At 39.9% G+C, this 27,438-nt stretch overlaps 1 protein-coding gene across 2 annotated transcripts in view; it reads left to right on the top strand.

The window, feature by feature from the left end:
* The window catches only part of GUCY1A2 (guanylate cyclase 1 soluble subunit alpha 2), a 286,323-nt gene that overhangs the window by 51,018 nt on the left and 207,867 nt on the right, over positions 1 to 27,438 (top strand). For both annotated transcript variants that reach the window (XR_009454357.1, XM_059707959.1), the window contains exon 4: positions 26,205 to 26,920. Coding sequence is in view for 1 of the 2 variants with exons in the window: in XM_059707959.1 (XP_059563942.1) it covers positions 26,205 to 26,920 (716 nt within the window). In the remaining variant the exon portion in view is untranslated. The remainder of the gene's footprint in view (positions 1 to 26,204; positions 26,921 to 27,438) is intronic.

Genomic DNA, 27,438 nt, shown 5'->3' with positions numbered 1-27,438 from the left:
ATAAATGAGTTTAAGAGCTTGTAGTCTATTTTTATACTTGTGTGTCTTTTGCTTTTTCCGATATTGTCCATGAGGGCACCAAATTCTGTATAATCAGTGTTAGTTGGAGTCCATCTATGGAGTTTATTTTCCTCAAGTTTTGTGGTCTTACATCTAATCTGATTTAGGGATATGTGCCTTGAAGATGAAATTAGAATAGTGTCTGAACATATTCCCGCTTTTCACAGGGCATTGCTATCAGAATAGAGGACTAGTTCCCCTATGTTCTGGATCACTTTACTCTTTTGCACATGAAAAAATGTTGTTCAAGAATGAGAGCACGGCCCTAACCGGTTTGGTTCAGTGGATAGAGCGTTGGCCTGCGGACTGAAAGGTCCCAGGTTCAATTCTTGTCAAGGGCATGTACCTTGGTTGCGGGCACATCCCCAGTTGGGGATGTGCAGGAGGCAGCTGATCGATGTTTCTCTCTCATCGATGTTTCTAACTCTCTCTCTCTCTCCCTTCCTCTCTGTAAAAAAATCAATAAAGTATATTTAAAAAAAAAGAATGAGAGCACGCATTTCAAGACAATAAAAAAGTAAAACAGCTTCCTGCTCTTATTGCATAAGTTACCTATTTTCTTCATTCTATAGCGAGTGACATCTACACTACAACATCTTCCTTTCTTCTTGTAATCCCTTTATGTTACGGTGTTTCTGTATTTCCCAAATACTTTTCCTGAAATCAAAAGCCTCATCAATCATTGACATCAGCTCTTCTGCCCGCTCTGATTTTTTTATTGCTTCCCTGACATTTTAAATACCCAGGGTAAATTATTTTTCACAGCCTGTCATCAGTCATTAGGTGAGGCTGCAGTGTGCTGTAAGAGTGCTTCTATATTTAGTAGCAGGGCTTTCTGCATCTCTGTATAGCAGTGTGTGCAGGTAGTTACATAGAACCTTCACCCAAAGCAGGGCACTACACCAAGTAGCTGTTTAATTTGTAAATTGAGCTAATGGGAGTTTAAAGTGAACTGTTCAGAAGATGATGGAAAACCACGTGACTGCAACTATATTTGTTAAAGTTATTACTACTGCCCAGATTTTTAAGTAATAATAGGTCAGAGCATCAAGCACATGCTAGATAATTCATGTCCCCTCTTGCTGGAATAGACAAAGTATCATTTAAGAAATGATTTTCATTTTAGACACACATTATCACATTCTTAAAACCTTAATTGTTGTATAGAAATAATGAGTTTTAAGTGAATGATCCTCAAATTTCAAACTTAAGTTTAGGATCATAAGCAAACATAAGAGGCAGATAAATGTCATCTCAGGTTCACTCTCTCAGGTCTTGTTACCTTCGCTGTCCCACTCCCTCAGCCCCTGCACACTCTCACATACACACTTTCCTGCTGTCATGGGCCTCAGGATCCTGATCATTTGGGGGGAAAAACCTTTAATTAAAGGATGGGATGAGTATAGTTGCTAATGGGAGGCAAAAATCCTATAATGATGATATTCACAAACCAAGGTCTCTGCTTTTACAATGTTTAAATGTTAAGGAAGTATGAGGTACTTATAGGATGTAATAAATGTTGGCATTACCACTTAGGAGCTTGACTGTATTGGCTCATTCTTATCTTATTTATATATGTGAAGTCTTTGGCTAGATCTGATTAGTGAAACAGGGATGTTAGTAGTAAGCTTTACTGGGGTACAGGATCTGAAGACAGCAGAATTCAAGTTTATTGGCTCATCCTATATAATAGAGGCCTAATATGCAAATCAACAGAATGGTGGACCAACTGGTCGCTATGACGTGCACTGACCACCAGGGGGCAGACGCTCAACGCAGAAGCTGCCCCCAGCCCGCAGGCCCCAGGCCAGCCAAGGCAGATGCCAGTGGGGGCCCCAATTGCCGCTCCGGTTGCCCCACAGATTGGCCCTGACCGCTGGCCAGGCCTAGGGCCCTACTCATATACGAATTTTGTGCACCAGGCCTCTAGTAGTTCATAAAGAAGATTGTCCACGCTGTGAGATTTGCACTTAGAACAAGCTTACTTACCATAGTCACAGGCTAAAAAAATAATCTCAAATGTCTATTTGCCTTCTAGGGCACCAGGCCAGCCATTTCACTGTTAGTGGGATAGAAAAAACAAACTATGTTGACCTTTGACATCCTTCTGGAAGCTAGAAAGGAAATAGCAGCAATGTTCTGGCAAGGCTTGGGAATGAGCTGAGAAAAGCCAGCATAAAAAAAAAATTAATTAGGACTCTTTTCTGGTCCACACTAAAGAAGTACTTTAAAAAGAATGTGGCATTCTTTGTTGTGTATGAGTTTAAGATCTTACAGCTTTGTAACATCTTTTCCTGTCAAGGATGGGAATTGGTTGACTTTTTGGGTAATACATTTTTGTTTGCTTTCAAATATTAAGAAAGATCTACCATATAACCTTTTGTTTCCTTTAGGAGTCATAGAGTGGCGGGAAAGTGATAAAAGTTTATGGGAAAAGGAAGAGCTCCAAGTTTAGATAGTTATGCTTTAAATCTCATTTGGGTCAGGTAGCCCTACGCTTACCTATTAAGATATGTAGAAGAATAAAGTAAGTATTTGGTGCAGTTTCTTTTTTCCTGCATCTGCATTCTTTCCTCCCTCTCCTCTCTAAGTGGCATGCCCTCCTCCTTGTTCCCTCTGCTTATACCTGCCCAGAGGGGGCTGCTCTCCTTTGGGGATCCCAGGGGAGGGAATGTGAGCGACAGGGCACAGGTTGGAATGAGCGAGGTTTGCTCACAAGGCATGATTGAGACCAGCCTGATTTGAGAAATGATTCTTTTTTAAAAAAATAGGTTTTTATTGATTTTAGAGAGAGATGAAGGGAGAGGGAGAAGAGAAACATCGTTGTGAGAAATATCGATTGGTTGCTTCCTGTACGCACCCCGACCAGGGATTGAACCTACAACCTGCATTTGTGCCCTGACGGGGAATGGAACTAGCGACCTTTTGGTGCACGGGACAGTACTCCAACCCACTGAACCACACTGGCCAGGGCCTTGAGAAATGGCTCTTGCTGTGTCATTTTAAGAGAGGCGAACGGGAAAATAATCTTATTCCTGGATCTGCCAGTTCTTTTCACTAGATGTACCATATCCAATTTAACGTCCTCCTTCCTCTTCTGCCCCAAATGTAAAGATTTGGATTTTCACTAGTACCTTTTAGTCCTGACACCCTCTCTGTAAGTTTGTGGTGTGTATTTTGGTCTGATAACAACAAACTTCGTTTACTCTGCTCTAGTTGCCCCTGAGTGCTTTTATTAGTTATAACTTAATTTTATTCATCTGTAACTCTTCCTCCTTATTCCCTCTGCTGGCTTCTACATCAAAGAGGACCTGACACATGCTCACATGTGCTGTCACTGTCGCCGTCACTTTGCTTTGGAGTGGGAACCATTTAAGAATTTAGTGCCAAGGGCTTCTCACTATCCAGTCCATATTTTCTACATTATCTACCTTTCTACATTAACGAACGCCCTTGGGTTTAAGTTAGAATTTAAAGCAACCTTAATATTCATTTATTCATTCATACATATACTCAACAAATATTTCTTTTATAAAGGGTGGTGACATTATGTAGGTTCTTAGTTTTTGAGCCACATACAGTAGAATTATTGACAAAGTTAATTATACTGTAGACCATTCTGTTCTCTCCAGGCCTCTCAAACATCCTAATCTGAGTCTTGAGTCAAAGACACCAAAATACATAAAATAATCTGTCCCAATTCCTTAGTATCCTGATAGTGTATCTTACTATTGGACCTATGTTTACAGTAATCTATAAAGCCTTAATAGACTGAGGACCTTCCTAGCTTTATCTTAGTAATGGCTCATACTTCAGATTTTTTTAAAGGAATAATTCAAAACAGGAAGAAGAAACATTAAATAATGGCTTGGTGTTTACTGAGTTCTCTTTATACTGACAAAACATTGGCAACAACCAACAGTCCAACTATAAGGAAATGGTCAATTAAAATATGATAAATCTGCTTACAAGAACATTAAGCAGCTGTTGCAATGAGAAAATATTTATGATGTTGTCATAGCTCTGGTTCCCCAGGAAACACTCTGAGATTGAGATCTGAGCTGAGGAATGCTATTGGACAGTGTCCTCAGGACCAATGACCCAACCAGGCGAACCGGTTACTTTGAAGGCTTGAGACAGATCCTTTGTGGTTTGTAGCTCCACCTCTTGAGTCATCCTTTTCCACAAAAGGTAGCATGTGTTCTCAGCTTAATAGTTTTACCAGACTGTTTCCCCTGGAGGATGAGAAGAAAGTAGAATGGGAGAGGGAGAAGTTGAACTGCCGTGTGATGCAGTCACAACGGTCTCAGCTGATCTTCAGAATCGCCCCACCAAGGCAAGGAAGCCTCACTTTGTATTACAGCTCACCACCTCCCAGTCTAACCATCTTTGGATGGAGGCTGCCTGGGGGAGGGGACAGGACATGGGTCCAGGCAGCTCTCTTCAGCTGAAGGCAATTTCCAGAGCCAGATGCAGCCTAGAGCCGACAGCTTCATACCCTCCCAGCATAGACTAGAGATGAAATACCACACGAAAGCAAAAAAGCCAACACAGTGTTTTTGTGTATATGACTGCATTATGAACCAACTATGTGAGACATGTGTGAGATGTACAAAAGCTAGGAGACACAAAAAGAATGAACACAGCCCCGGTCGGTGTTGTTCAATAGTTAGAGTATCGGCCCACACATTGAGGGTTCAATTTCTGGTCAAGGGCATGTACCTCGATTGCAGATTTGCTCCTCATCCCTGTTTGGGATGTGTTAGGGAGGCAACTGGTTGATGTGTCTGTCTCACATGGATGTTTCCCTCTTTCTCTCTCCCTCTCTCCCCCTCTCTCTGAAAAGCAATTAAAAAAATATCTTCAGGTGAGGATTAACCACAACAACAACAAAAGAAAATTAACAACAAAAAAATGAACACAGCTGTGTTATAAAAGTGAAAGAATTCATAAGAACATAACCCTTTCACCAAATAAACCAAGAAGCCAGTGTCCCTTGCAATAATGGGAGAACTCAGGTGTATAGTGTCTCCTTCTCTCTCACGTTTAAAATATTACTATTTTATTAATTCTTGCATGTCTCAGGCTTTCTCTTGTGTCCTATATGCAGAATGTGTCTGGGTGTGGTATGAAAGACATAGCCCATGAGATATATTAATAGTGGCTGTACCTGAGATGCTAGCTTCAGCAATTCCTAGAATGGCCTCACCATGAAGCAGGTGGTTATGCATTCAGTTCCTACATGTGCCATTGATACTTTTTTTTCCACAGTATTAAATTGCTGCCCTACCCAGCTCAACATAATTTATCTATCTATCTATCTATCTATCTATCTATCTATCTATCTATCTATCATCTATCTATCATCTATCTATCTATCTATCATCTATCTATCATCTATCTATCTATCTATCTATCTACCTATCTATCTATCTATCTATCTATCTATCTATCATCTATCATCTATCTAATGTAGATATCTATGATCAAAGGAGCTGGGTGTGAAAAATGGAGTAAGCATGATAAATACATCAAATAGGAGACTAGAAAATAGGAGCTTGAAGTGTACTCTCTAGTGATGGGAATAAATACCGGCATCTATTTTCCCAAGTTAGAACACATACACAAGAGACTGAAACCTGGACATAACCACATCTCACATTATCTCCTCTTAGCTGAATCAGATCTCCTGTAGCTCTACTGCTTTCTTGTTTCCTTCCAAGTCATAATTTGTCCTAAATCACACGCACGGTCTGTCTACTTTCTAATGTACCCATGTTTTTTGTATCTCTATAAAATTGTTCTTTAGAGCTGCCTTTAATGCATTTTGAATTAGTTCTTTGAAAACATAAGATGAGAAGACAGAGGAGAACATGGAGCTATTTCCAGGAACTTTAAAGAATGTCCTGTGAGGAGAGCAGGTGGATTTGTTCAGATCATCACAGAGCATATAATAGAATGAGCTGACTAAAGCTGTAGGACGAGGGCTTGCTTTGATGGAAGGAGGGAGAACTCTGTGATCACTAGAGGTAGTCAGTATTGGAAGAGCAAGCTTCAGTTCCTCAGCTCAGGTGGTGTGTACGCAGAGGGTGGATGACTGCTGATGAGGCCACTCTGGTTTCAGGGAAGTGGAGCTGAGTTACCAGTGAAGTTCCTGTGTGCTTGTGGACTTCATGTCTTGACATGTGAAATGCATTTCTCTCTTTAATAAACGTACAGTCACCTGCTGTCATCCTCCAGAAGTTAAAAGTATTCAGACTGATGCTTGTGAATGTTGTAAATGCCATCAGATGCTACTGAAATACCTATATCATGGATGCATGATGTTGCACTCATTTCTGTCACACATGAAGTCTGATGCTATTTGGCTAACGAAACACATACAGGGATGGGCAAAAGTAGGTTTACCGTTGTTTGTCTGAAAAAATACATGATTATTACAATAGCTTTATTAACTCAAAAGAGTGTCACAATGGCACAGTGGTACTCACAACTGTGAACCTACTTTTACCTACACCTGTATTTCAGGTCTTTGGCCAAGTATTTATTACCTAACGCAATAGGAAAGTCTTACAAAATTTCAGATTTCCATCGTTTTAATTTCTTTACCACAACACAATTTTTATTCCAAAATCTAATCCTCTGTACAAATTGGGTAGAGGCATAGCTCCCAAGACTGGGTTGGAGCAGTTGAGGAGTGGGAATCACAATTCAGCCACTATAAAAAGCGCAACAATTAAAGAGTCATTAGCAGTGATTAACAGCTCTGAGTAAACCCTGAGGATTCATCCTTGTGGAAGTTATGCTCTCCCGCAGCCCCTTCTGTGGCCTTCAATTTGAATAGGACTGGTCATCCACAGAAGAGGCCAGAATCCATTTGTTTATTTGCATAGTCATTCCCTCCCCTCCCCTCTTATCTGTCAGGTAAAAGACTGACAAAAGGTGCATGTAAGAGAAATGCTGAGCGTACATCTCTGTAGGGAGACTGAAAGCCCCTGAGCCACTGCCATATTTTCACACTGTGGCAGATTGCATTTCAGAAGCAGGGGCCAGGTGTGGGCACAGAGCTGAGGCTGGTGCACCTGCAGCTCCTTTTTGTAATTAGCTCATATCTGTGCGCTCTTTGAGCCTGCACCATACTGCTGTTGGGCTGTTGGCTTAGTGTCTTCCATAGCAACTTGCCAGGGTGCTGAGGAAGGAAGGCTGGGCAGTGTGACCAGCTCTTAGTCACCTGACGGGTGGCCAGCTTCTGACAGCAAGCACAGCGCAGAGCCCTGATCAAGCTGCCTGATTATACATCTGCTACTTGAGTCTGTCCATTTTCCCCCGTTATTCCCTTTTTTAAATTGAATTTATTGGAGTGACATTGGTTAATAAAATTATATGTTTCAGTTGTACAATTCTGTAATACACTCTCTGTATATTGCATTCTGTGTTCACCACCCTAAGTCAACTCTCCTTCCATCACCATCTACCCCCTATACCCTTTTCTACCACCCCCCATCCCCTCTGGTCATCACATTGTCTGAGGTTTTTTCTTTTTTACTGAATCCCTTTACCTTTTTTTTAAAAAATATATTTTTATTGATTTCAGAGAGGAGGGGAGAGGAAGAGAGAGAGAGAGAAACATCAGTGATGAAAGAGAATCATGGATCAGCTGCCTCCTGCATGCCCCACACTGGGGATCGAGCCTGGAATCCATGCATGTGCCCTGACCAGGAATCCAACCATGACCTCCTGGTTCACAGGTTGATGCTCAACTTCTGAGCCTTTCTGGCCGGGCAATCCCTTTACCTTTTTAACCCAGCCCATACCGCACTCCCCTCTTACAGCTGTCAGTCTGTCCTCTACCTCTGAGTCTGTTTCTATTTTGTTTGTTGGTTTATTTTGTTCATTAGATTCCACATATGAATTAGAGATGTATTTTTATTGATTTCAGAGAGGAATGGAGAGGGAGAGAGAAATAGAAACATTAATGATGAGAGAGAATCATTGATTGGCTGCCTCCTGCACACCCCTCCTGGGGGTCGAGCCTGTAACCCTGCATGTGCTCTTGACCAGAATCAAACCTGGGACCCTTCAGTCTGCAGGCTGATGCTCTATCCACTGAGCCAAACCAGCTAGGGCTGTACCACAGCTTTTTTTATCCACTCATCTACTGAAGGGCACTTGAATTGCTTCCCAATCTTGGCTATTGTAAATAACTCTGCTATGAACATAGGGGTACACATATTCTTTTGAATTAGTGTTTCAGGTTTCTTCAGATATCCCCCGACATGGAATCACTGGGTCACAAGGCAGTTAAATTTTTAATTCATTGAGGAAACTCCATACTGCTTTAAATAGTGGCTGCACCAACCTATATTCCCACCAACAGCGCACTAGTGTTCCCTTTTCTCCACATCCTCACTAACACTTTGTTGATTTATTGTTGATAGCCTTTCTGAGAGGTACGAGGTGATATCTTATTGTGGTTTTATTTTGCATTTCTCTGATGATTAATGGACATTGAGCATCTTTTAATATATATATTAATATATATATATATACTATTGGCCATCTGAGTGTCCTGCTTGGAGAAGTGTCTGTTCAGGTTCTTTACCCATTTTTTAAATTGGATTGTTTGTATTTTGGTATTGAGTTGTACAAGTTTTTTTTTTTTTAATAAATTTTGAATATTAACCCCTTATTAGATGTGTCAGTGAATATGTTCTCCCATTCAGTGGGTTGTCTTTTCATTTTGTTGATGGTTTCCTTTGCTGTGCAACAACTTTTTAGTTTGATGCAGTCCCATTTGTTTATTTTTTCTTTTGTTTCCCTTGCCCGAGGAGATATGTCAGAAATAATATTGCTATGAGAAATGTCTGAGATTTTACTGCCTATGTTTTCTTATAGTATTTTTTATGATTTTGAGCCTAACATTTAAGCCTCTAATCCATTTTGAGTTTATTTTTGTGTATGGTATAAGCAGGTGGCCTAGATTCATTTTTTTTTTTGCATGAATCTGTTCAATTTTTCAACATGGTTTATTGAAGAGACTATCTTGACTCCATTGTATGCTCTTGCCTCCTTTGTTAGATAGTAATTGACCTTAAAGGTGTGGCTTATTTCTGGGCTTTCTATTCTGTTACATGATCTATATCTGTTTTTATGCCGCTGTCATGATGACTGTGGCCTGTGGTACAGTCTGATGTGATTTCTTAAGATTGCTGTGGTTATTTGGAGTCTTGTGGTTCAGTATAAATTGTTGGACTATTCTACTTCTGTGAAATATGACATTGATATCTTGATAGGAATTGCATTGAATCTATAGATTTCTTTGGGCAGTATGGACATTTGAAATATGTTAACACATTGTGCACCAGTAGTTTTATTGCTAGCTTTACCCAGTGGCCAGATAAGTTTCTATTGAACTAGTACAAAAAACGTTTTACGAAGTATCATACTTTAAGAAGATATTAGCCTGTAAGAACATGTAATAAAAAACTTCATAATGCAGTGGGTATTTAATTGTAAGGCGTGCCTTTAACATTTATGGAAAACACTGTTTACTATGAAAACACGAGAATGCTTGTGACCCGTCCGCAACATGTTGTCTTCCTACCCATGAACATGATACAGGCTTCCACTTATTTGTATTTTCTCCAGTTTCTTTCATCAGCATCTTATAATTTTTCGGAGTATAGGTCTTTTACATCTTTGCTTAAATTTATTCCTAGGAGTTTTATTTTTTGACGTAATTGTAAATGGGATTATTTTCTTAGTTTCCCTTTCTGATAGTTCATTATTGGTGTATAAAAATGCAACTGATTTCTGGGTATTTACCTTGTATCCTGCTACTTTACTGAATTCATTTATCAGTTTTAGTAGTTTTTTGATGGAATCTTTAGGGTTCTCAAGTCTCTTTATTTCTTAGTTTTCACATCTGTCTATTTGTTGGCAAAGAAACAAGAACTCATCAAATACTTAGCATTCACACCTACTAAATGTTATTTAGCACAGTTTTCTCTGCATATATAAAAAGCTCTACCAGCGAGTACTGAAGTGTACAAAACCAGCAATGGAAAACCTACACATATACATACTATGTGAGTATATATATCTACACTATATATTATATAATTATATCATATGATCATATTTTTATATATATAAAATACATGGACATATGTTCAGACATACAGCTGTATTCATTTGTTCATTCATTAACTGATTTATTATTTTATCTATTCATTCAAAAAATTTACTGTGTCAGGTATTAGGGTGACAAATTGTGGTCTTCATTTAGCTTCTTAAGTGTACCATGTTAGTTTCTCTTTCAAGACCTTTGCATAATGTTCCTTTGGTCTGGAATGGTTTTCTTTCCTCTCCTGTCTCCTTGCTGCCTAGTTGACTTTTACCTATATTTCAGATATGTCACTTTTTAAAAGGAAACCCTTTGATATAGTAGATTATATTAGACCCCTATTACATGCTCTCATAGCATTCTCCACCTTATCATCACACTTGCCACCATGTGTTTTCTGGAACAGTTGTGGGATTATGTGTGCATTTACTGGATTTTCTGTCTTTCACCTACCTCAGGAAGGGTGAGACCATGTCTATTCTGATCACTAAGTGTGTCCAGTGCTCACACTGAGACTGATGCAGAGCAGGTGTTCTCATGTTTTAAAAAATAAAGAAATGACTAAGTGGTGGACTTCTGTCTTCAAAGAGTTTCCGTCTGTTTGAGTGGGTGTAGAAGCCAGAGGCTATTGTCTGATAAATGCTAAGGTGGAAGTAATCAGAAAACGCGTTGAAAGCCAAAAGAGCAGAGGCATCTATCTCTGTCTTGGAGTGTCAAGGAATGACCTGCATGATGGGTCTAAGCAGATAACTAGCTAAGTGGGGTAGGTGGGAGAACAGAATTCCACTAAAAATCAAAACCAAACACAAAACTAGTATGTACAGAAGCCTGCAAGTGAGAGAGGTAGTGGAGCATGTTCAGAAAACTCCAAGTGGTTCATCATGGCTTGTGCAGAGATGTGACGTGGGGAAACCGGGAGAGATGAGATGGGCCCACAAGTAAACGGTGTATCAAGCTCTGCTAAATGTTATTTAGCACAGTTTTGGGCTTTTTTCTTAGGGCAAAAATGTCCTCATTAGAGGACATTAAGCAGAGGAATTTATATGATAGGATTTATGATTCTGAATGGGTGTGTAGAGAATGTATTGCAGAGAGATTGGAAAGAAGATTAATTAGTTAGGAGGCTTTTGAAATGATTCTAGACCAGGGGTCGGCAAACTCACTAGTCAACAGAGCCTAATATCAACGGTACAATTATTGAAATTTCTTTTGAGAGCCAAATTTTTTAAACTTAAACTATATAGGTAGGTAAATTGTTATTAACTTAATTAGGGTACTCCTAAGGCTTAGGAAGAGCCACACTCAAGGGGCCAAAGAGCCGCATGTGGCTCGCGAGCCACAGTTTGCCAACCACGGTTCTAGACTATTGATCATAATGGCCTAAAATAACAAAGTGGTATTTGGGATAGAGAGAATAGCAGAATGTCACTGGAGTGCATCACACACACACACACACACACACACACACACACACACACACACACATTTTTACTAAAATAAAATTATATTCTGTATATTGTTCTGACAGTTTTAACTTAATTATATATCATAAAAAAATCAAATATATCTTTATGTCTTTTATTTGCCAGTCTTGGTTCAGGCATACATATACTCTCCTAGATTTTTCTAGAATATTTATTGTTCAGTTTTTTTACATTTTAAGCTTTTAATTGATCTGGAATTTTCTTGTTGTTGTGAGATGGGATTTAATTTTACTGTTTTCCAGATAGTTAGTACCACTTATTAAATAAACCATTCTTCCTCCATTGAATTAAAATACAATTTTGTGATATATTAAAACTTATATGCACAAATTTACTTCTGAATTTACTACTTCTCTAGTATGACTCAATAATCTTTGTTCATATGGAAATAAAAATTTTAACTATATTATGCTATATTTATTGTAATATGTGGTTCTTCCCTAGTAGTCTTCCTAATCAAACATTTGGGGATATTGTAGGCATTTATTCTTCCATGCATATTTAAAATTACTGTATTGATAATACTTGTTGAGACTATTTTGGTAGAATTGATATTTTTACTTGAGGCCTGGTGCACAAAATTCCTGCACTGTGTGGGGAGGTAGTCCCTCAGCCTGGCCTGTGCCCTCTCACTGTCCAGGACTCCTCGGGGGATGTCCACCTGCTGGTTTAGGCCCACTCCCCGGGGGGATCGGGCCTAAGCCGGCACTTAGACATCCCTCCTGCAGTCCGGGACCCCTCGCTCCTTACTGCCTGCCTGCAGTGGAGGTAGGAGAGGCTCCTGCCACTGTGGCTGTGCTCACCAGCTGTGAGTCCGGCTTCTGGCTGAGTGTGTGTGTGTGGGGGGGGGGGGGGCGCGTGGGGAGGAGTGCCACTCAACCAAAAGCTGGCTCGCTTCTCCTTAGCCCTGGCCCCACCCCCCTTCCCACTGGTGGGGGATGCTGATCTGAGGCTGGGCCAACCGGGGGAGGGGCCGTGGGAGGTTGTGGTGTCTTGGTTGCGCCCCATCTCACCTCTGAGGAGGTGCTGGGACCGCACCGCCCCCTTTCCCTCTGCCTCTGCAGAAATGGCAGCACTGGGACCATGCCTGTATGCTGCTGCCTCCCCTGCCAATTCTGCGGAAGGGGCAATGCCAGGACTGAAACTGGGCCCACACCAGCCCTTCTCCTGCAGCCTCTGCCGAAGCGGGGGTGACAGGACCGCCATGGCTGGCCTGGCGGTGCAGGCTCACTGGCCCTGCCCCCCGCCGACTGGTCATTCTGCTGTCCAGTCTAATTAGCATATTATATCTTTATTGTATAGGATGATGTAAGGTCTTTGCATCTTAAAATATGGAATTCTTTATATGGAATATTTTAAGATGCAATAAAATATGGAAATGTGTTCACTCTTTGTTTTCTGTGTTAAGATTTAATAGTTTTCTTGAGACACAGCTAATTTTCACAGCCACTTGGCCTGGAGGTCAAACCCTCCCTGGTATTAGCTACAACAATCAAGGCTTAACTACAAGACTGGGCACAAAGACCACTAGGGGGTGCACCAAGAAAGCATAACAAAATGCGGAGACAAAGAAACAGGACAAAATTGTCAATGGAAGATATAGAGTTCAGAACCACACTTTTAAGGTCTCTCAAGAACTGTTTAGAAGCCCCCGATAAACTTAATGAGATCTACAAGAAAACTAATGAGACCCTCGATGTTATGTTGGGGAACCAACTAGAAATTAAGCATACACGGACTGAAATAACGAATATTATACAGACTCCCGACAGCAGACCAGAGGAGCGCAAGAATCAAGTCAATGATTTGAAATGCGAGGAAGCAAAAAACACCCAACCGAAGGGGCGGAATGAAAAACAAATCCAAAAATGCGAGGATAGTGTAAGGAGCCTCTGGGACAGCTTCAAGCGCACCAACATCAGAATTATAGGGGTGCCAGAAGATGAGAGAGAGCAAGATATTGAAAACCTATTTGAAGAAATAATGACAGAAAACTTCCCCCACCTGGTGAAAGAAATGGACTTACAGGTCCAAGAAGCGCGGAGAACCCCAAACAAAAGGAATCCAAAGAGGACCACACCAAGACACATCATAATTAAAATGCCAAGAGCAAAAGACAAAGAGAGAATCTTAAAATCAGCAAGAGAAAGAAACTCAGTTACCTACAAGGGAATACCCATACGACTGTCAGCTGATTTCTCAACAGAAACTTTGCAGGCCAGAAGGGAGTGGCAAGAAATATTCAAAGTGATGAATACCAAGAACCTACAACCAAGATTACTTTATCCAGCAAAGCTATCATTCAGAATTGAAGGTCAGATAAAGAGCTTCACAGATAAGGAAAAGCTAAAGGAGTTCATCACCACCAAACCAGGATTATATGAAATGCTGAAAGGTATCCTTTAAGAAGAGGAAGAGGAAGAAAAAGGTAAAGATACAAATTATGAACAACAAATATGCATCTATCAACAAGTGAATCTAAGAATCAAGTGAATAAATAATCTGATGAACAGAATGAACTGGTGATTATAATAGAATCAGGGACATAGACAGGGAATGGACTGACTATTCTTGGGGGGGAAAGGGGTGTGGGAGATTCGGGAAGAGACTGGACAAAAATAGTGCACCTATGGATGAGGACAGTGGGTGGGGAGTGAGGGCGGAAGGTGGGGCGGGAACTGGGAGGAGGGGAGTTATGGGGGGGGAAAAAGAGGAACAAATGTAATAATCTGAACAATAAAGATTTAATTAAAAAAAAAGAAAAAAAAGATTTAATAGTTTTCTTAATTTAATAATTATGCCTTACTTATTAAATGTTTTGCTATGATATTAAAGCTTTTGTTGCTATGTTGAATAGAATATTTTCCCATTTCTATCTCTCGATCTTTACTGCTAATATAAAGAAAAGCTATTGAATCTACCTATATTTATTTCATATTAAACTATATACTACATTTCTGATCAATTCTAGTAGCTTTTTTCTATAAAATATATCTTTAAATGTTTTGATCAAAAAACAGCAAAGCAATAAAATAGATATTATAAACATTTTGATCAATCACACTCAAAAGCAAAGCAAGAGTCTCAAAATTAAAAGACTTTCTAGGTTTTCTAAGTGTATAGTATTTTATTTTCATATCTTATAGCATTTGCTAGAATCTTCATCTAACTTCCCGTGTTATAGGTGAAAGGAACAATTTTGTAAAATATTATTTTGAAAATTACTTGTTTTTTTCCAACTGAAAATATTTTCTTTTTTAAGACTAGGTAATTTTTATCTCTGTAGCTTAGTAATTTAACCAGATGTATCTAGATATGTGTGTGTGTGTGTGTGTGTGTGTGTGTGTGTGTGTGTGTGTACATGTTTACCAATCCTGGCTGGAACTGGTGCCCTTTCCACCAGCAGATTCAAGATTTTCTACATTTCGGGGAAAATTCTCTTTGTTAATGGTTTATTTATCATTACTTCTCCATTGATTCCGATTTCTCATTCTAGGTCATGCCGGTTTTAGAGATTATACTTTTTCATGAGTTGTCCTACTACGTCTGTTTGTAGTTAACAGGAAGATTACAGAAAAATATCTGTAATTCCAGGGAATACTTACTATTTTATAAGTAAAGTGCAGGATATGCTTTGCTATTTGAACTGAGTGTTGGAGTGTATTTTTCTGATGCTATGCTTTTTAGTTTAGATGTAATTCTTGGGTGAATAAAAGTATTCCACAGTACTCAGGGCTTGGCTTCATCTCCATTATGCCATGTTTCTCACTGTTGAAATTATATACTGTGTGTATTTTAAAGCATACCTTAGCATATCTTCAAAATATACAGACTGTAAACTTAATCATTACAAATATTTTTGTGCCTGAAGCACTTAACTGTGCTTTTAATAATACCTATTCCTTTGGGTATTAAAAAATTAATCTTAAATATATTAGAGGGTTTTCCCTATTACTATGATTAGCAAATTCGTTGTTAGATCAAAACTATTAAAATCCTATCTTTTTTTGTATCTGAATATGTATCTGTTATCTTAAGCATCTAATCAAATTTTAAAAACTATGAAAAACAATCAATTTTAGTTCACGCACATTTAGAAATAGGTATATGACATATGCTCTCTTCTTCTTTGGAGTGAGACAGAGATGCCTCAAATGCAGCCATGGGAAGGAAAATATATGCTCTTATTAGTAGAAAATCCCTGTTCAACCCTTTATAGATTATGAACAAAATTGATGAGGATTTTTATTTTCACTATTATCCTAAAACTATTACTTATTATACTATAAAGTACTCTGAAACTACAAGGTTTTACCTCACCTCACCTCTCCAAGATTCAAATGAGACTGTATTGACACTTCAGATTCAGAATAGCTTCCTTTAAAATTACAATTTGGTTAGTGGAATTTCTTTTTAACCTGTTCCCTTTGTATTTTATATAAATACTAGAGGCCCGGTGCACAAAAATTTGTGCACTTGGGGGGGGGGGGGTCCCTCAGCCCGGCCTCTGCCCTCTCGCAGTCTGGGACCCCTCGGAGGATGTCCACCTGCTGGCTTAGGCCTGCTCCCTGGGGGATCGGGCCCATGCTGGCAGTCAAACATCCCTCTGGCAGCCCGGCAGCCCTCAGTGGATGCCCACTTACCACCAGGGAGCAGACCTAAACTGCAGTCGGACATTCTTAGTGCTGCTGAGGAGGCGGGAGAGGCTCCTGCCACCACCGCTGTGCTGGCAGCCATCAACCTGGCTTGTGGCTGAGGAGAACTCCCCCTGTGGGAGTGCACTGACCACTAGAAGGCAGGTCCTGCATTGAGCATCTGCCCCCTGGTGGTCAGTGTGTGTCATAATGACCAGTCATTCCCAGTTGTTCTGCTGTTAGGGTCAACTTGCATATTACCCTTTTATTATATAGGATATAATTATATAATATATAATATTTATTTATTCTTAAATCTCCTCTGGGAGGCAGAGACCAACTTCATACATTTCTTTGCAGACTGACATGACACTAGAATAATATATCAAAGGTAGTTGGCAAATGCCTAAAATGTTTCTTGACAAATCCTGTATGCTGCCACTTATATGTGGAATCTGAAAAAACAAACTCATAGTAACAGAGAATAGGGTAGTGTTTATCAGGGGCTGGGTAGCTGGGGGGATATTGGGAGATGTTGGTCAAAGGCTACAAACTTCTAGTCAGAAGATGAAGAAGTTCTGGAGATCTAATGCAGGGCACTGTGATTATAGTTAACAATAATGTATTATACACTTGAAAGTTAAGAGAGATAAGAGAGTATATCTTAAATGTTCTCACTACAAAAACGAGATGGTAATTATGTGATGTGATGAAGGTGTTTGCTAACACAGTGGTGATATCATTTTGCAATATATGAATATCACATTAACACATTAAAGTCACATAGTGTTATATGTCAATCATATCCCCATAAAGGTGGAAAAAATAATTGTTTCTCTAACAAGATAACCATCTCCTTAAAATATTGAAATCTCTTCACAGGTTGAACTTGAGATATAGTTACATTACTTAGATATTAGGTGGATGATGCTTAAGTAATTAATAAAAAATAATTATGAAGTGTCTGCAGAAGTGAGTAGTTGGTAGGTATTCAGCTCCTTGGTTGAAGTTTAAGCAACTTGCAGGTACAGCTCTTTCTTTGCTATTTTCCCATGTTAGTGGAGACTGATGCCCTTGTTGGATGATAAGTATGATCTCTGGACCAAAAAAGACACCAATTTGCCTCTTTTATTAATAGATCTCCTCTAGAGGATCCAGGACCCCAGATAGCACTACAACTTTGGTGCCATATTCCTTTATATTCACTTAGTTCTCAATGAAGTCAGTATTTCCATTTCCGGTCATTCTGGTCGTTTGGTTGTAACAGTCTCTTAGGCTTTTATATATATAGATCTGCATGTTCTTTTCTTGATGGCCTTTGAACAACCACTTTTTCTTCATGTTTCCCCTCAAATATTACTTCCCTGAGGAAAGAGTCAGATATTGTTTTTATTTAAACTTCTTACTGAAGCACATGTTTTTTATTGATGAGAGAGAGAGAGAGAGAGAGATTGATGTGAGAGAGAAACATCTATCAGTTGCCACCCATAAATGCCCTGACTGGGGATTGAACCTGCAACCTGGGTATGTGTCCTGACGGATTGAACCTGCCATCTTTCTGTGTACAGGACGATGCTCTGAACAACTGAGCTACACTGGCCAGGGCCAGACATTCTTTTGATATCACTTCATAGGTATTCAAGTGTGACACTGTTATAGTCCAATCACATTGGAATTTAATTATCTGTAGGGGCCCATGTGAGAAAAGAATGCGTTTAGTATCTTGGTATCCTTAGATGTGGCACAACTGTAGCTTTAAAGACTTGATTTTAGTTATCCAACAAATACTTGGATGAATGTTTAGTTTCTATGAATGAAGTCTTACTCTCCATCTGCCAGGCATTATGCTGATGACAGGTATGCTGACATCAATGGGATAAGGTCATTGAGCTCAAGAAGTGCCCAGTGGGAAGTCAGATGGATAGCAGATGAGGGACAACGGTTTCATGTCATGAATGAACAGACTGTTTCGTTTACAGTTGAAGTATATCAGCAGTTAGGCTATTCATTTTTTTTAAAGAGGTAGATTAACAGTAACTTAAAATTCTGACTTCTAACTTACTTGTTAATAAAAGCAGTTTTCTTATAAGTTTGTCTCTTGAGGAAGTGTTTTCTTATAGACCTAAATGTCAGGTTGTCATAGTGTCTTGTGAAAGGAGGTGAGCACTGTCTATATGTTTCAAGTGATATACTGTATGTAGGGGGTTTGCATTAGTCGTAGGTGGAACCTTGGGAGTGAGAACTGCACTAGTTGTCTGAGCTGAACTACTTTCTCTGTACTTTCTACATTTTGAGATAAAATGGGAGTCTTGGCTACCGATTCATAACATATTTGCAAAAGTTGAAGGATCGTTCCCTAGTTTTAATTTTTTAAATTCTAAGAATTTTTCCTTTTCTGATCTTGTACAGTTTAACAATTGTAAGATCAAAAAATATTAGTTAACTGAATATTGTAGTTTACATAGAATGACCATGTATAGCATTTGAGTGTAATAGTAAACATAATTCAGTTTTTCGTCATTGATACATTTTACATTCTAGTAGGCCTTGGTGTTATCTGAGAACTAGCAATTCTTGTACCTTAAAGTCTAGAAATGCTGTTTAAGGCAGCAGGGTTTTAACTGAGAGTGCTGGACTCACAGAGTAATTTTTGTTGCCTCAGATGAATTGACTTGTTATTTTTCTGGAAGATTTTTTGGGATTTTTGTTATTGGAAGTAGAACATAAGCACATAAGCTTATTGCATTATATTTGTACCTGTGCTCTTTATTTAACCATGAAAGCACTTTTAATGTTATGAAAAAATGCAAGCTAGAAGAAATTATAATTTCTTTTCTGTGTATAAAGACCCTAAGCCCTTAAGATACAACTCTTCAAAATGTAGAAGCAACCCATGGACTATTTCCTGTGGCACATCAAATTTTGTAGTTCAGCAAATATAGTCAGGTTGTAAGAAATTTTATTTATTCTGAGTTTAGTTTTTTAAAAATTTATTTTATTGTTATTTTATTGAACATTTCCCTCATTCCTCTCCCTTTGCCTCCCCTCTACCCATCCCCCACCCAATCCCAGGCCTTCACTTGTCTAGTGTCTGTGTGTATGGGCTATGACTAATTTATACTTCTTAATCTCTTCTCCTTTTTCAACCATCCACCCCAACACCCCTCCCATATGTCAACCATCAAAATATTCTCTGTAGCCCTAACTGACTTGACTCAGTGGATAGAGCGTCAGCCTGCAGATTCAAGGGTCCCTGGTTTGATTCCGGTCAAGGGCATGTACCTTGGTTGCGGGCACATACCCAGTAGGGAGTGTGCAGGAGGCAGCTGATCGATGTTTCTCTCTCATCGCTGTTTCTAACTCTCTATCCCTCTCCCTTCCTCTCTTTAAAAAAATCAATAAAATACATATTTTTTAAAAAATGTTCTCTATATCTATGAGCCTGTTTTTGTTCTGCTTGTTCGCTTATTTTGATTTTTAGATTTAATTGTTGATAGATATGTATTTATTGCCTTTTTATTCATCTTATTCTTTTTTAATTATTTTTAAAGTATATTTTTATTGATTTCAGAGGGAAGGGAGAGGGAGAGAGAGAGAGATAGAAACATCAGTGATGAGAGAGCATCATTGATTGGCTGCCTCCTGCATGCCCCCTACTGGGGATCAAGCCTGCAACCTGGGCATGTGCCCTGACTGGGAATTGAACCTTGACCTTCCTGTTCATAGGTCAATGCTCAACCACTCAGCCATGCCGGCTGTGCTATTTTTCTTATTCTTGATCTTATATTATTCTCTTCTTCTTTTTAAAGAAGACTATTTAATATTTTATGTAATGCTGGTTTGGTGGTAATGAACTCCTTTAACTTTTTCTTGTCTTGGAAGTTCTATATCTGACCTTCAATTCTAAATGATAGCTTTGCTGATTAGAATTATCTTGGTTGTAGGCCCATGCTTTTCATCACTTTGAATATTTCTTGCCACTCCTTTCTGGCCTGCAAAATTTCTGTTGAGAAATCAACTGACAGTCATTTGACGCTCCTTTGCAGGCAGCTAAATGCTTTACTCTTGCTGCTTTGAAGATTCTCTCTTTGTCTTTAACCTTTGCCATTTTAATTATGATGTGTTTTGGTATAGGCCTCTTTGGGTTTGTCTTGTTTGGAATTCTCTGTGATTTCTGGACTTGTATGTATATTTCTTTCACCAGGTAATGGAAGTTTTATGTCATTATTTTTTCAAATGGGTGTTAAGTTTCTTGATCTCTTTCTTCTCGTTCTGGCATCCTTATGATGCGAATGTTGGTTCACTTGAAGTTGGCCCAGAGGCTCCTTATGCCACTTCATATTTTTGGGTTCTTTGTGCTTTTTGCTATTCTGGTCGGGTGCTTTCTGCCTCCTTATATTCCAAAGTCTTGATTTGATTCTCAGTGCCCTGTACTGTTTAATCCCTGTAAATTATTCTGTATTTCAGTTAGTATATTTTTCATTTCTGACTGGTCCTTTTTATGTTGTTGGTGTTCTAAGTTCCTTGAAGTTCTCAGTAAGTTCCTTGAGCATCTGTATAACCATTGTTTTAAACTCTTATCTGGTAGTTGTCTTACTTCCACTTCAGGTATTTCTTTTTCTAGAGATTTCTTATATTCTCTTATTTGTGACATGTTTCTTTGTCTCTGCATTTTGGCTGTTTCCCTGTGTTTGCTTCTATGTATTAGGTAGCTCTTCTATGTCTCCTGGACTTGGTAGAGTGGCCATGTGTAGTAAGTGTCTTGTAGGGCCCAGTGGCTCAACCTCCCTAGTCACCTAGTTGGGCACTCCAGGTGCACTCCTATGTGAGCTTTGTGCACTGTCCTATTGTAGTTGACCCTTGGTTGATATTGGCATCAGTGGGAGGGACTGACCCCCAGGCCATTTAATTATGGGGATTGGCCGAGACTACAGTGGAAGAGCTGCTGTGCAGGAGCTGATCATATGGAGCAGGACTTGCTTCAGTGGGGCTTTGGTACTCACTGAGTCTGCCCCTTGAGTGTGTCACTTGTGGGGGTGGTAGGGTTGTGATCCTGCTTGGTCAAAGCTTACCACCAGGTGCCTTGGTTCTGGAGCCTTCCTTTGCCCTGCCCAGGGCCACCAGCATAAAGTACAAAGCAATCTGCAGATGGCTGCTACTTATATTGGGCTTGGAGGTGCCCAAGAGAGACCAAGCTATGGACCAAGGTGGGCTGCCGCTAGTGCTGGGTCTAGGGCATGCCAAGGCCAGCTGCTGCTTGTTTGAGAGATTTTAGTAAAGTCCAAAGCATGAGACAAGAGAGGCCAGTTGTGTAGAAGAGCTACTGGAAATGGCTTGGATGAGCCTGCAAGTAGGGAGGAGCGGGGTCTCAGGAAATCACCAAGGTGGGGCAAAAGTGTCAGCCAGGTTGATGGATATTCAGATATAGTGCCCTGCCTGCCAGCTCAGTGGTAGGGATGGCTCAGCAAAGAAACAATGGCCTCTGCCAGCACTTCTCTCTGGGAGAGCTGTGGGCAAACTACGGCTCACGGGCCGGATCCGGCCTGTTTGAAATGAATAAAACTAAAAAAAAAAAAAGACTGTACCCTTTTACGTAATGATGTTTACTTTGAATTTATATTAGTTCACACAAACACTCCATCCATGCTTTTGTTCCGGCCCTCTGGTCCAGTTTAAGAACCCATTGTGGCCCTCGAGTCAAAAAGTTTGCCCACCCCTGCTCTGGGAGAAAGCTCCCTCTCCAGCTCTCACTCTGATTTCAAGCAAGTTAGTTCCTCCCCACATATACCAGGTTCCTTTCAAGCTGTCACCCCAGTGCTGTAGGTCAGAGGGAGTATGTCTGAGTAAGGCCCTTTAAGAGGGAATTACCTGAAGCCTGCAGCCTCTGTGTCACTCACTCGCAATCCCTGCTGGTTTTTACGGCCAGAAGTTGTGGGGACTTCTCTTCTCTGTACTGGACCCCTTGGCTGGATAGCTTGGTGTGGGGCTGTGACCCCTCACTCCTTAGGGAAACCCCACAGCCAAGATATCCCTCTTGATTTTAAACTACCACATGTGGGTGTTGGACCAACCGGGTTGAGATTCCTCCCTGCATCTCTGCCTCTCCTACCAGTCTTGATGTGCTTCTTTTTTAATTCCCTAGTTGTAGGACTTCCATTCAGATTTCAGGTGGTTCTGAATGATAGTTGTTCTGTATATTTCAGTTGTAATTTTGATGTGGTTGTGGGAATTGGTGATTACCATGTTTACCTACACTGCCATCTTGACCAGAACTCCTGAAATTATTTTTCTTTTTAATTTTTAAAAATTAATTTGAGAGAGAAAGATGTGAGAGGGAAACAAACATAGATTGGCTACTTCCTGCATGCACCCCGACCAGGGATTGAATCTGCAACCTGGGTATGTGCTCTGACCTGCAATAGAACTGCAATGCTCAACCACTGAACAATACTGGCTGGGCCATAATTAAAATTTTTAATAGTGGCAAAGAACATTATTGTTGAAGGGACATAAATTTAATTGGTATTAAAATTTTTTAGTGATGGTGATGTAAAGATTTGGCATAGGAAGAAGTTTTAGTGAAGGAATTTTCAGGCAGATAATAATCAAATCAGGAGAGCGTAGTTTTATAAGCCAAGAGAGAAGGGGGATTTATGAGGAAGAGATGATCAGTAGAATCAAATTAAAGGAAAAACAACAAGGTTAACTAAGAAGAAAAGGACAAAACAGTATGTACTGGTTTAAGTAATTATGATGGTAGTTTCAATGGAGGAGTTGGATCAGGAGCCAAACTGCAGTGCATATCATCTGTCTTGTTTTCTCCCACACTGGCTAACTGGACAGATAAATATTATTCTTATCAATTTTGGCTGGTATTATTGTTAGTGAATGCAACATATGCTGAAGGGCAATCTTGTAAAGTGACAATGTTACATGAGTGGTGACTGATGTTTTTATTTTAATAGGTGACTTTCTCAGCTAGCTTTGAACATCAATTCTATGAAACTAAAATTAATGTAAAATGCTTCTTAATAAAGGAACTCTTTTTCAATTAGATTTTGACTTCTTTTAATTTCACATTGATTGTAAGAACTTCTTTGTGAAACTGGCCACTTAGTTGGCTACCAAAGTTTTAGACTCTATAGAAAGCTCTCAAAAAAAATATTTGATGGGTTTTTTTTTACTCTATTTGTTAACTAATATTATTGACTGTGTTATTGCCTCACTCCTTAAAGCATGGTAGGTGGGGACAACAAACCAAGCTGTAGATAGTTTATTCTGCTCTGCACTCTAGAAGGGCACTACTAAAGTATTGTCTAATTTCCAGGACCTTTTTATACAATGGAGTAGACTAGGCAAGGGAATATTAATACACTAGCGGCCCCATGCACGAGATTCATGTACAGGTGGGGTCCCTAGGCCTTGTTGGCGATCAGGGCCGATCGGGGCTTTCTAGCTGCCAGCTGGGGCCTTCCTTCTGGCTGCTGGCTGGGGCTTCCCTCCGGTGGCACCTCCCCCTGGCCGGCCCCGGCTTCCTGCCAGCAACTGGCTGCTGACTGGGGCCTTCCTGCCAGCTGCCGGCTGCCAGTCAGGGCTTTCCTGCTGGCTGCCAGTTGCTAGCCAGGGCCTTTTTGCCGGCTGCCGACCAGGGCCTGCCGGAAGTGGGGAGGGATCATGGGAGGTTGGCTGGCTGTGGGAAGTTGGCTGTGGGAGTGCACTGACCAATAGGGGACAGCTCCTGCATTGAATGTCTGCCCCCTAGTGGTCAGTGCACATCATAGCAACCGGTCATTCTGGCATTCTGGTCACTTAGGCTTTTATATAGTATATAGATAAACTACATGTATTGATTTTAGCTGTTGGGAAGGAGAAAAATCCTCTATGTTTCTAGGTTCTTCTGGCTGGTCTAAGAATTAAATTGCCATGAGACATATTTACAGAAGAAAAACCAACTTAGTTACATATGTACTGGGGCTCCATAGGAACATGGGGCCCAGAGATGGTCACCAGTTGGGGCATATATGCCATTATGAATTAAGAAGAGGGGTAGAAGTCTGCTACTTCAGAGGGGAGGAAGGCAGTTCACATGGAGATGAATAAATATGTTTACTAGGACATGAGTAGACAATGGGATACAGAGAGGACTTTGGTCTCTAAGCCCTATCACACCTAACTTATACTCTTTGTAGTTATCTCTGGTGAAAGCTCTTTCTAGACTAGGCTGTTTATCTAAATTCTCTTAGGCAGTTAAAGGGGAGGTAAAAAGCCCTTCCTGAGTCTTTTGTTTCTTAAAAAGAATCAGCCTAAAATAAACTCATGACGAAGAGACATATTTTGGGGTGGTAAATTCCTGTTTCCCAACACAGCCAAAATTAAAGGAGAAGCCATAGAGTGAGTCTAATAGAAGCTTTCTTCGTGTAAAAAAATATTTTTATTGATTTTTAGAGACAGAGGAAGGAAGAGGGAGAGAGAAAGAGAAACATCGATGTGAGAGTGCAACATCAATTGGCTACCTTCTGCACTCCCCCTACTGGGGATCAAGCCCACCACAGGGGCATCTGGCCTGACTAGGAATTGAACCAGCAACCTTTTGATACACAAGGCCCAACCAACTGAGCCACACTGGGCAGGGCAAAGCTTTCTTTAGCATACAGATTCAACTCTTTTATATGTATTCCTCTTTGGACCATAAATTCCCCCCTTATTTTGCCTCAGATCATCCTGAAGGATGAATCTACTTGATCACATGTGCCTCTGTTTCTAATTACTACATAATACATTGTGTTGTGTGCATGTGTGTGTATGAATTTTTCATTATAATTGCATTACTATGAGGTAGAGTTCTTTTTTTCCATAGCATCTAGGAATAAATATGAACTTAGAAAACTTAACAAAGACCTTTAACTCTATCTGCTCAGATTTCTACTCCACTCCTGGCTGTTCTTACCTTTGTTACAGGTGAAAGAATGCAAACCATTTCACAGTTCTGCCATTTTAAATTTCTTGTTTTTGTCTCTCCCTGGGGACCTATAGGACTTCCCCAGAGACTGCTAACTTAAGTCCTCTATTTTCCCTAGATAACCTGACACATTTCCTCATATACCACAGATGCCCTTTCTGGTTGATATTTACCACTTAACAGAATGAATTTTGATAAGTAAGATGGCATATTGGATGGACATAATATAGAGCCAATCTTATAGTTATCTTTATAAAGATCCTTTAACAATGAGGGAAATCATTAAGGAAAAGGTATTATTTGTGCTAATTACAGCAAATGGAGTAGGGTGTTGAAAAGAAAAGTTAGATTAGCAGCAAAATTAAAAAGTTATTGCTCCATGTGCTAGGGGAAGAATGAATAGGTGAAACAGAGAGAATTTTTAGGGCAGGGAAACTACTCTGGATGAGACTTTAATGGTGGACACATGTCATTACACATTTGTCATAACCCAAGGAATACAATACCAAGAGTGAACCCTAATGTAAATTCTGGACTTTGGGTGATAATGTTGTGTCATTGTAGGTTCATTGATTGTAATGCATGTACTGCTGCAGTGCACTATGTTGATAGTGGAAGGGGGGCTTGTGTGTAGAGGAGGAGAGGGGTATATAGAAAATATCTTTGCATTCTGCTCAGTTTTGCTTTGAATTTAAAACTATTCTAAAAAATAAAGTCTGTTAAAAACTTACAAAATAGTTTATGCTCATTAACATTTTAAAACCATCCAGAAGATGAAATGTTCTTTCTCTGACTCAAGATGAATGAGTTAACCTATTTGGGAGATTTGTCTACCTCTCATGTTTCACTCTCTAGCTATGCCATTTAATAAGTACTTAAAAGCTTTAAATTTAGTTGTTTATATTATTCTTCACTAACATTTGCTTCCCATTTACTTCTAGGATTGAAGTTCGAGGAAATTCAAGAACGATTTGGTGAGGAGTTCTTTAATATCTGCTTTGATGAGAACGAGAGAGTCCTTCGAGCTGTCGGTGGCACATTGCAGGACTTCTTTAATGGCTTCGATGCTTTGTTGGAACACATTAGAACTTCCTTTGGAAAACAGGCCACTCTGGAGTCACCGTCATTCCTATGCAAAGAGCTCCCTGAAGGTGCTCTCATGCTCCACTACTTCCACCCTCACCAGATTGTGGGCTTCGCGATGCTGGGGATGATTAAGGCCGCAGGAAAGAAGATCTATCGGCTGGATGTGGAAGTGGAACAGGTGGCAAATGAGTTATGCTCCGATGGCTCAAACCCAGGCAACTGTAGCTGTCTCACTTTTCTTATCAAAGAATGTGAAAATGCTACTATCTCGAAGAACCTTCCCCAGGGAACCTCCCAGGTTCCCGAGGACCTCAGAATTAGCATCAACACCTTCTGCAGAGCCTTTCCTTTCCACTTGATGTTTGACCCCCACATGGCAGTCCTTCAGCTGGGGGAAGGCCTGCGGAAGCAGCTTCGATGCGACACTCACAAAGTGCTCAAGTTTGAGGACTGCTTCGAGATCGTTTCTCCGAAGGTGACTGCCACCTTCGAAAGGGTCCTGCTGCGACTGTCCACCCCATTTGTGATTAGGACCAAGCCTGAGGCTTCTGGCACGGAAAATAAAGACAAGGTAAGGGGCCGTGAGCTTGAGATGGGTGATGGGAACTAGAAGAGTGCATAATTATTTCAGTAAATTACATGCTGGCTGTACTTGTAATTATTTAGGCAAGAGAGCTTAAAGTGCCATTTAGAAAATTACTGGTCCCTGGATGTATGTAATAAGATTTGGCCCTATTCCCAGCCATTTTGCATAGTGTTTGCCTCTTCCATTAATTTATTTCAGCATATAAAAAGAAGACATTTATTAATATGAGCCATAGTAATTATAAAAATGATAAGGTTCACTAAAAATCTGGTATTGTAAACCCATGAATATATCCACTGATTGAAGACAAATTATGAGAGAAAAGGTAACCCTGGTTTCAGCATTGTGGGACTTGCTTGCCTTATCCTTAAATAAATATAGGTCAGGAATTAGCTACACTTTGAATATGTTCTGTTCTAAATTTCATAATCTAGGAACATCTGGTTTACATTCTAGTTTTGTCTTAACATGAAGAATAATGTATTTTCTAAAAGTTGAAAATG

The sequence above is a fragment of the Myotis daubentonii genome, chromosome 9 (assembly GCF_963259705.1).
Source record: "Myotis daubentonii chromosome 9, mMyoDau2.1, whole genome shotgun sequence".
NCBI lineage: Eukaryota > Metazoa > Chordata > Mammalia > Chiroptera > Vespertilionidae > Myotis > Myotis daubentonii.
Note: the sequence above shows the minus strand (reverse complement) of the source record. Positions and strands in the feature narration are given on the sequence as shown.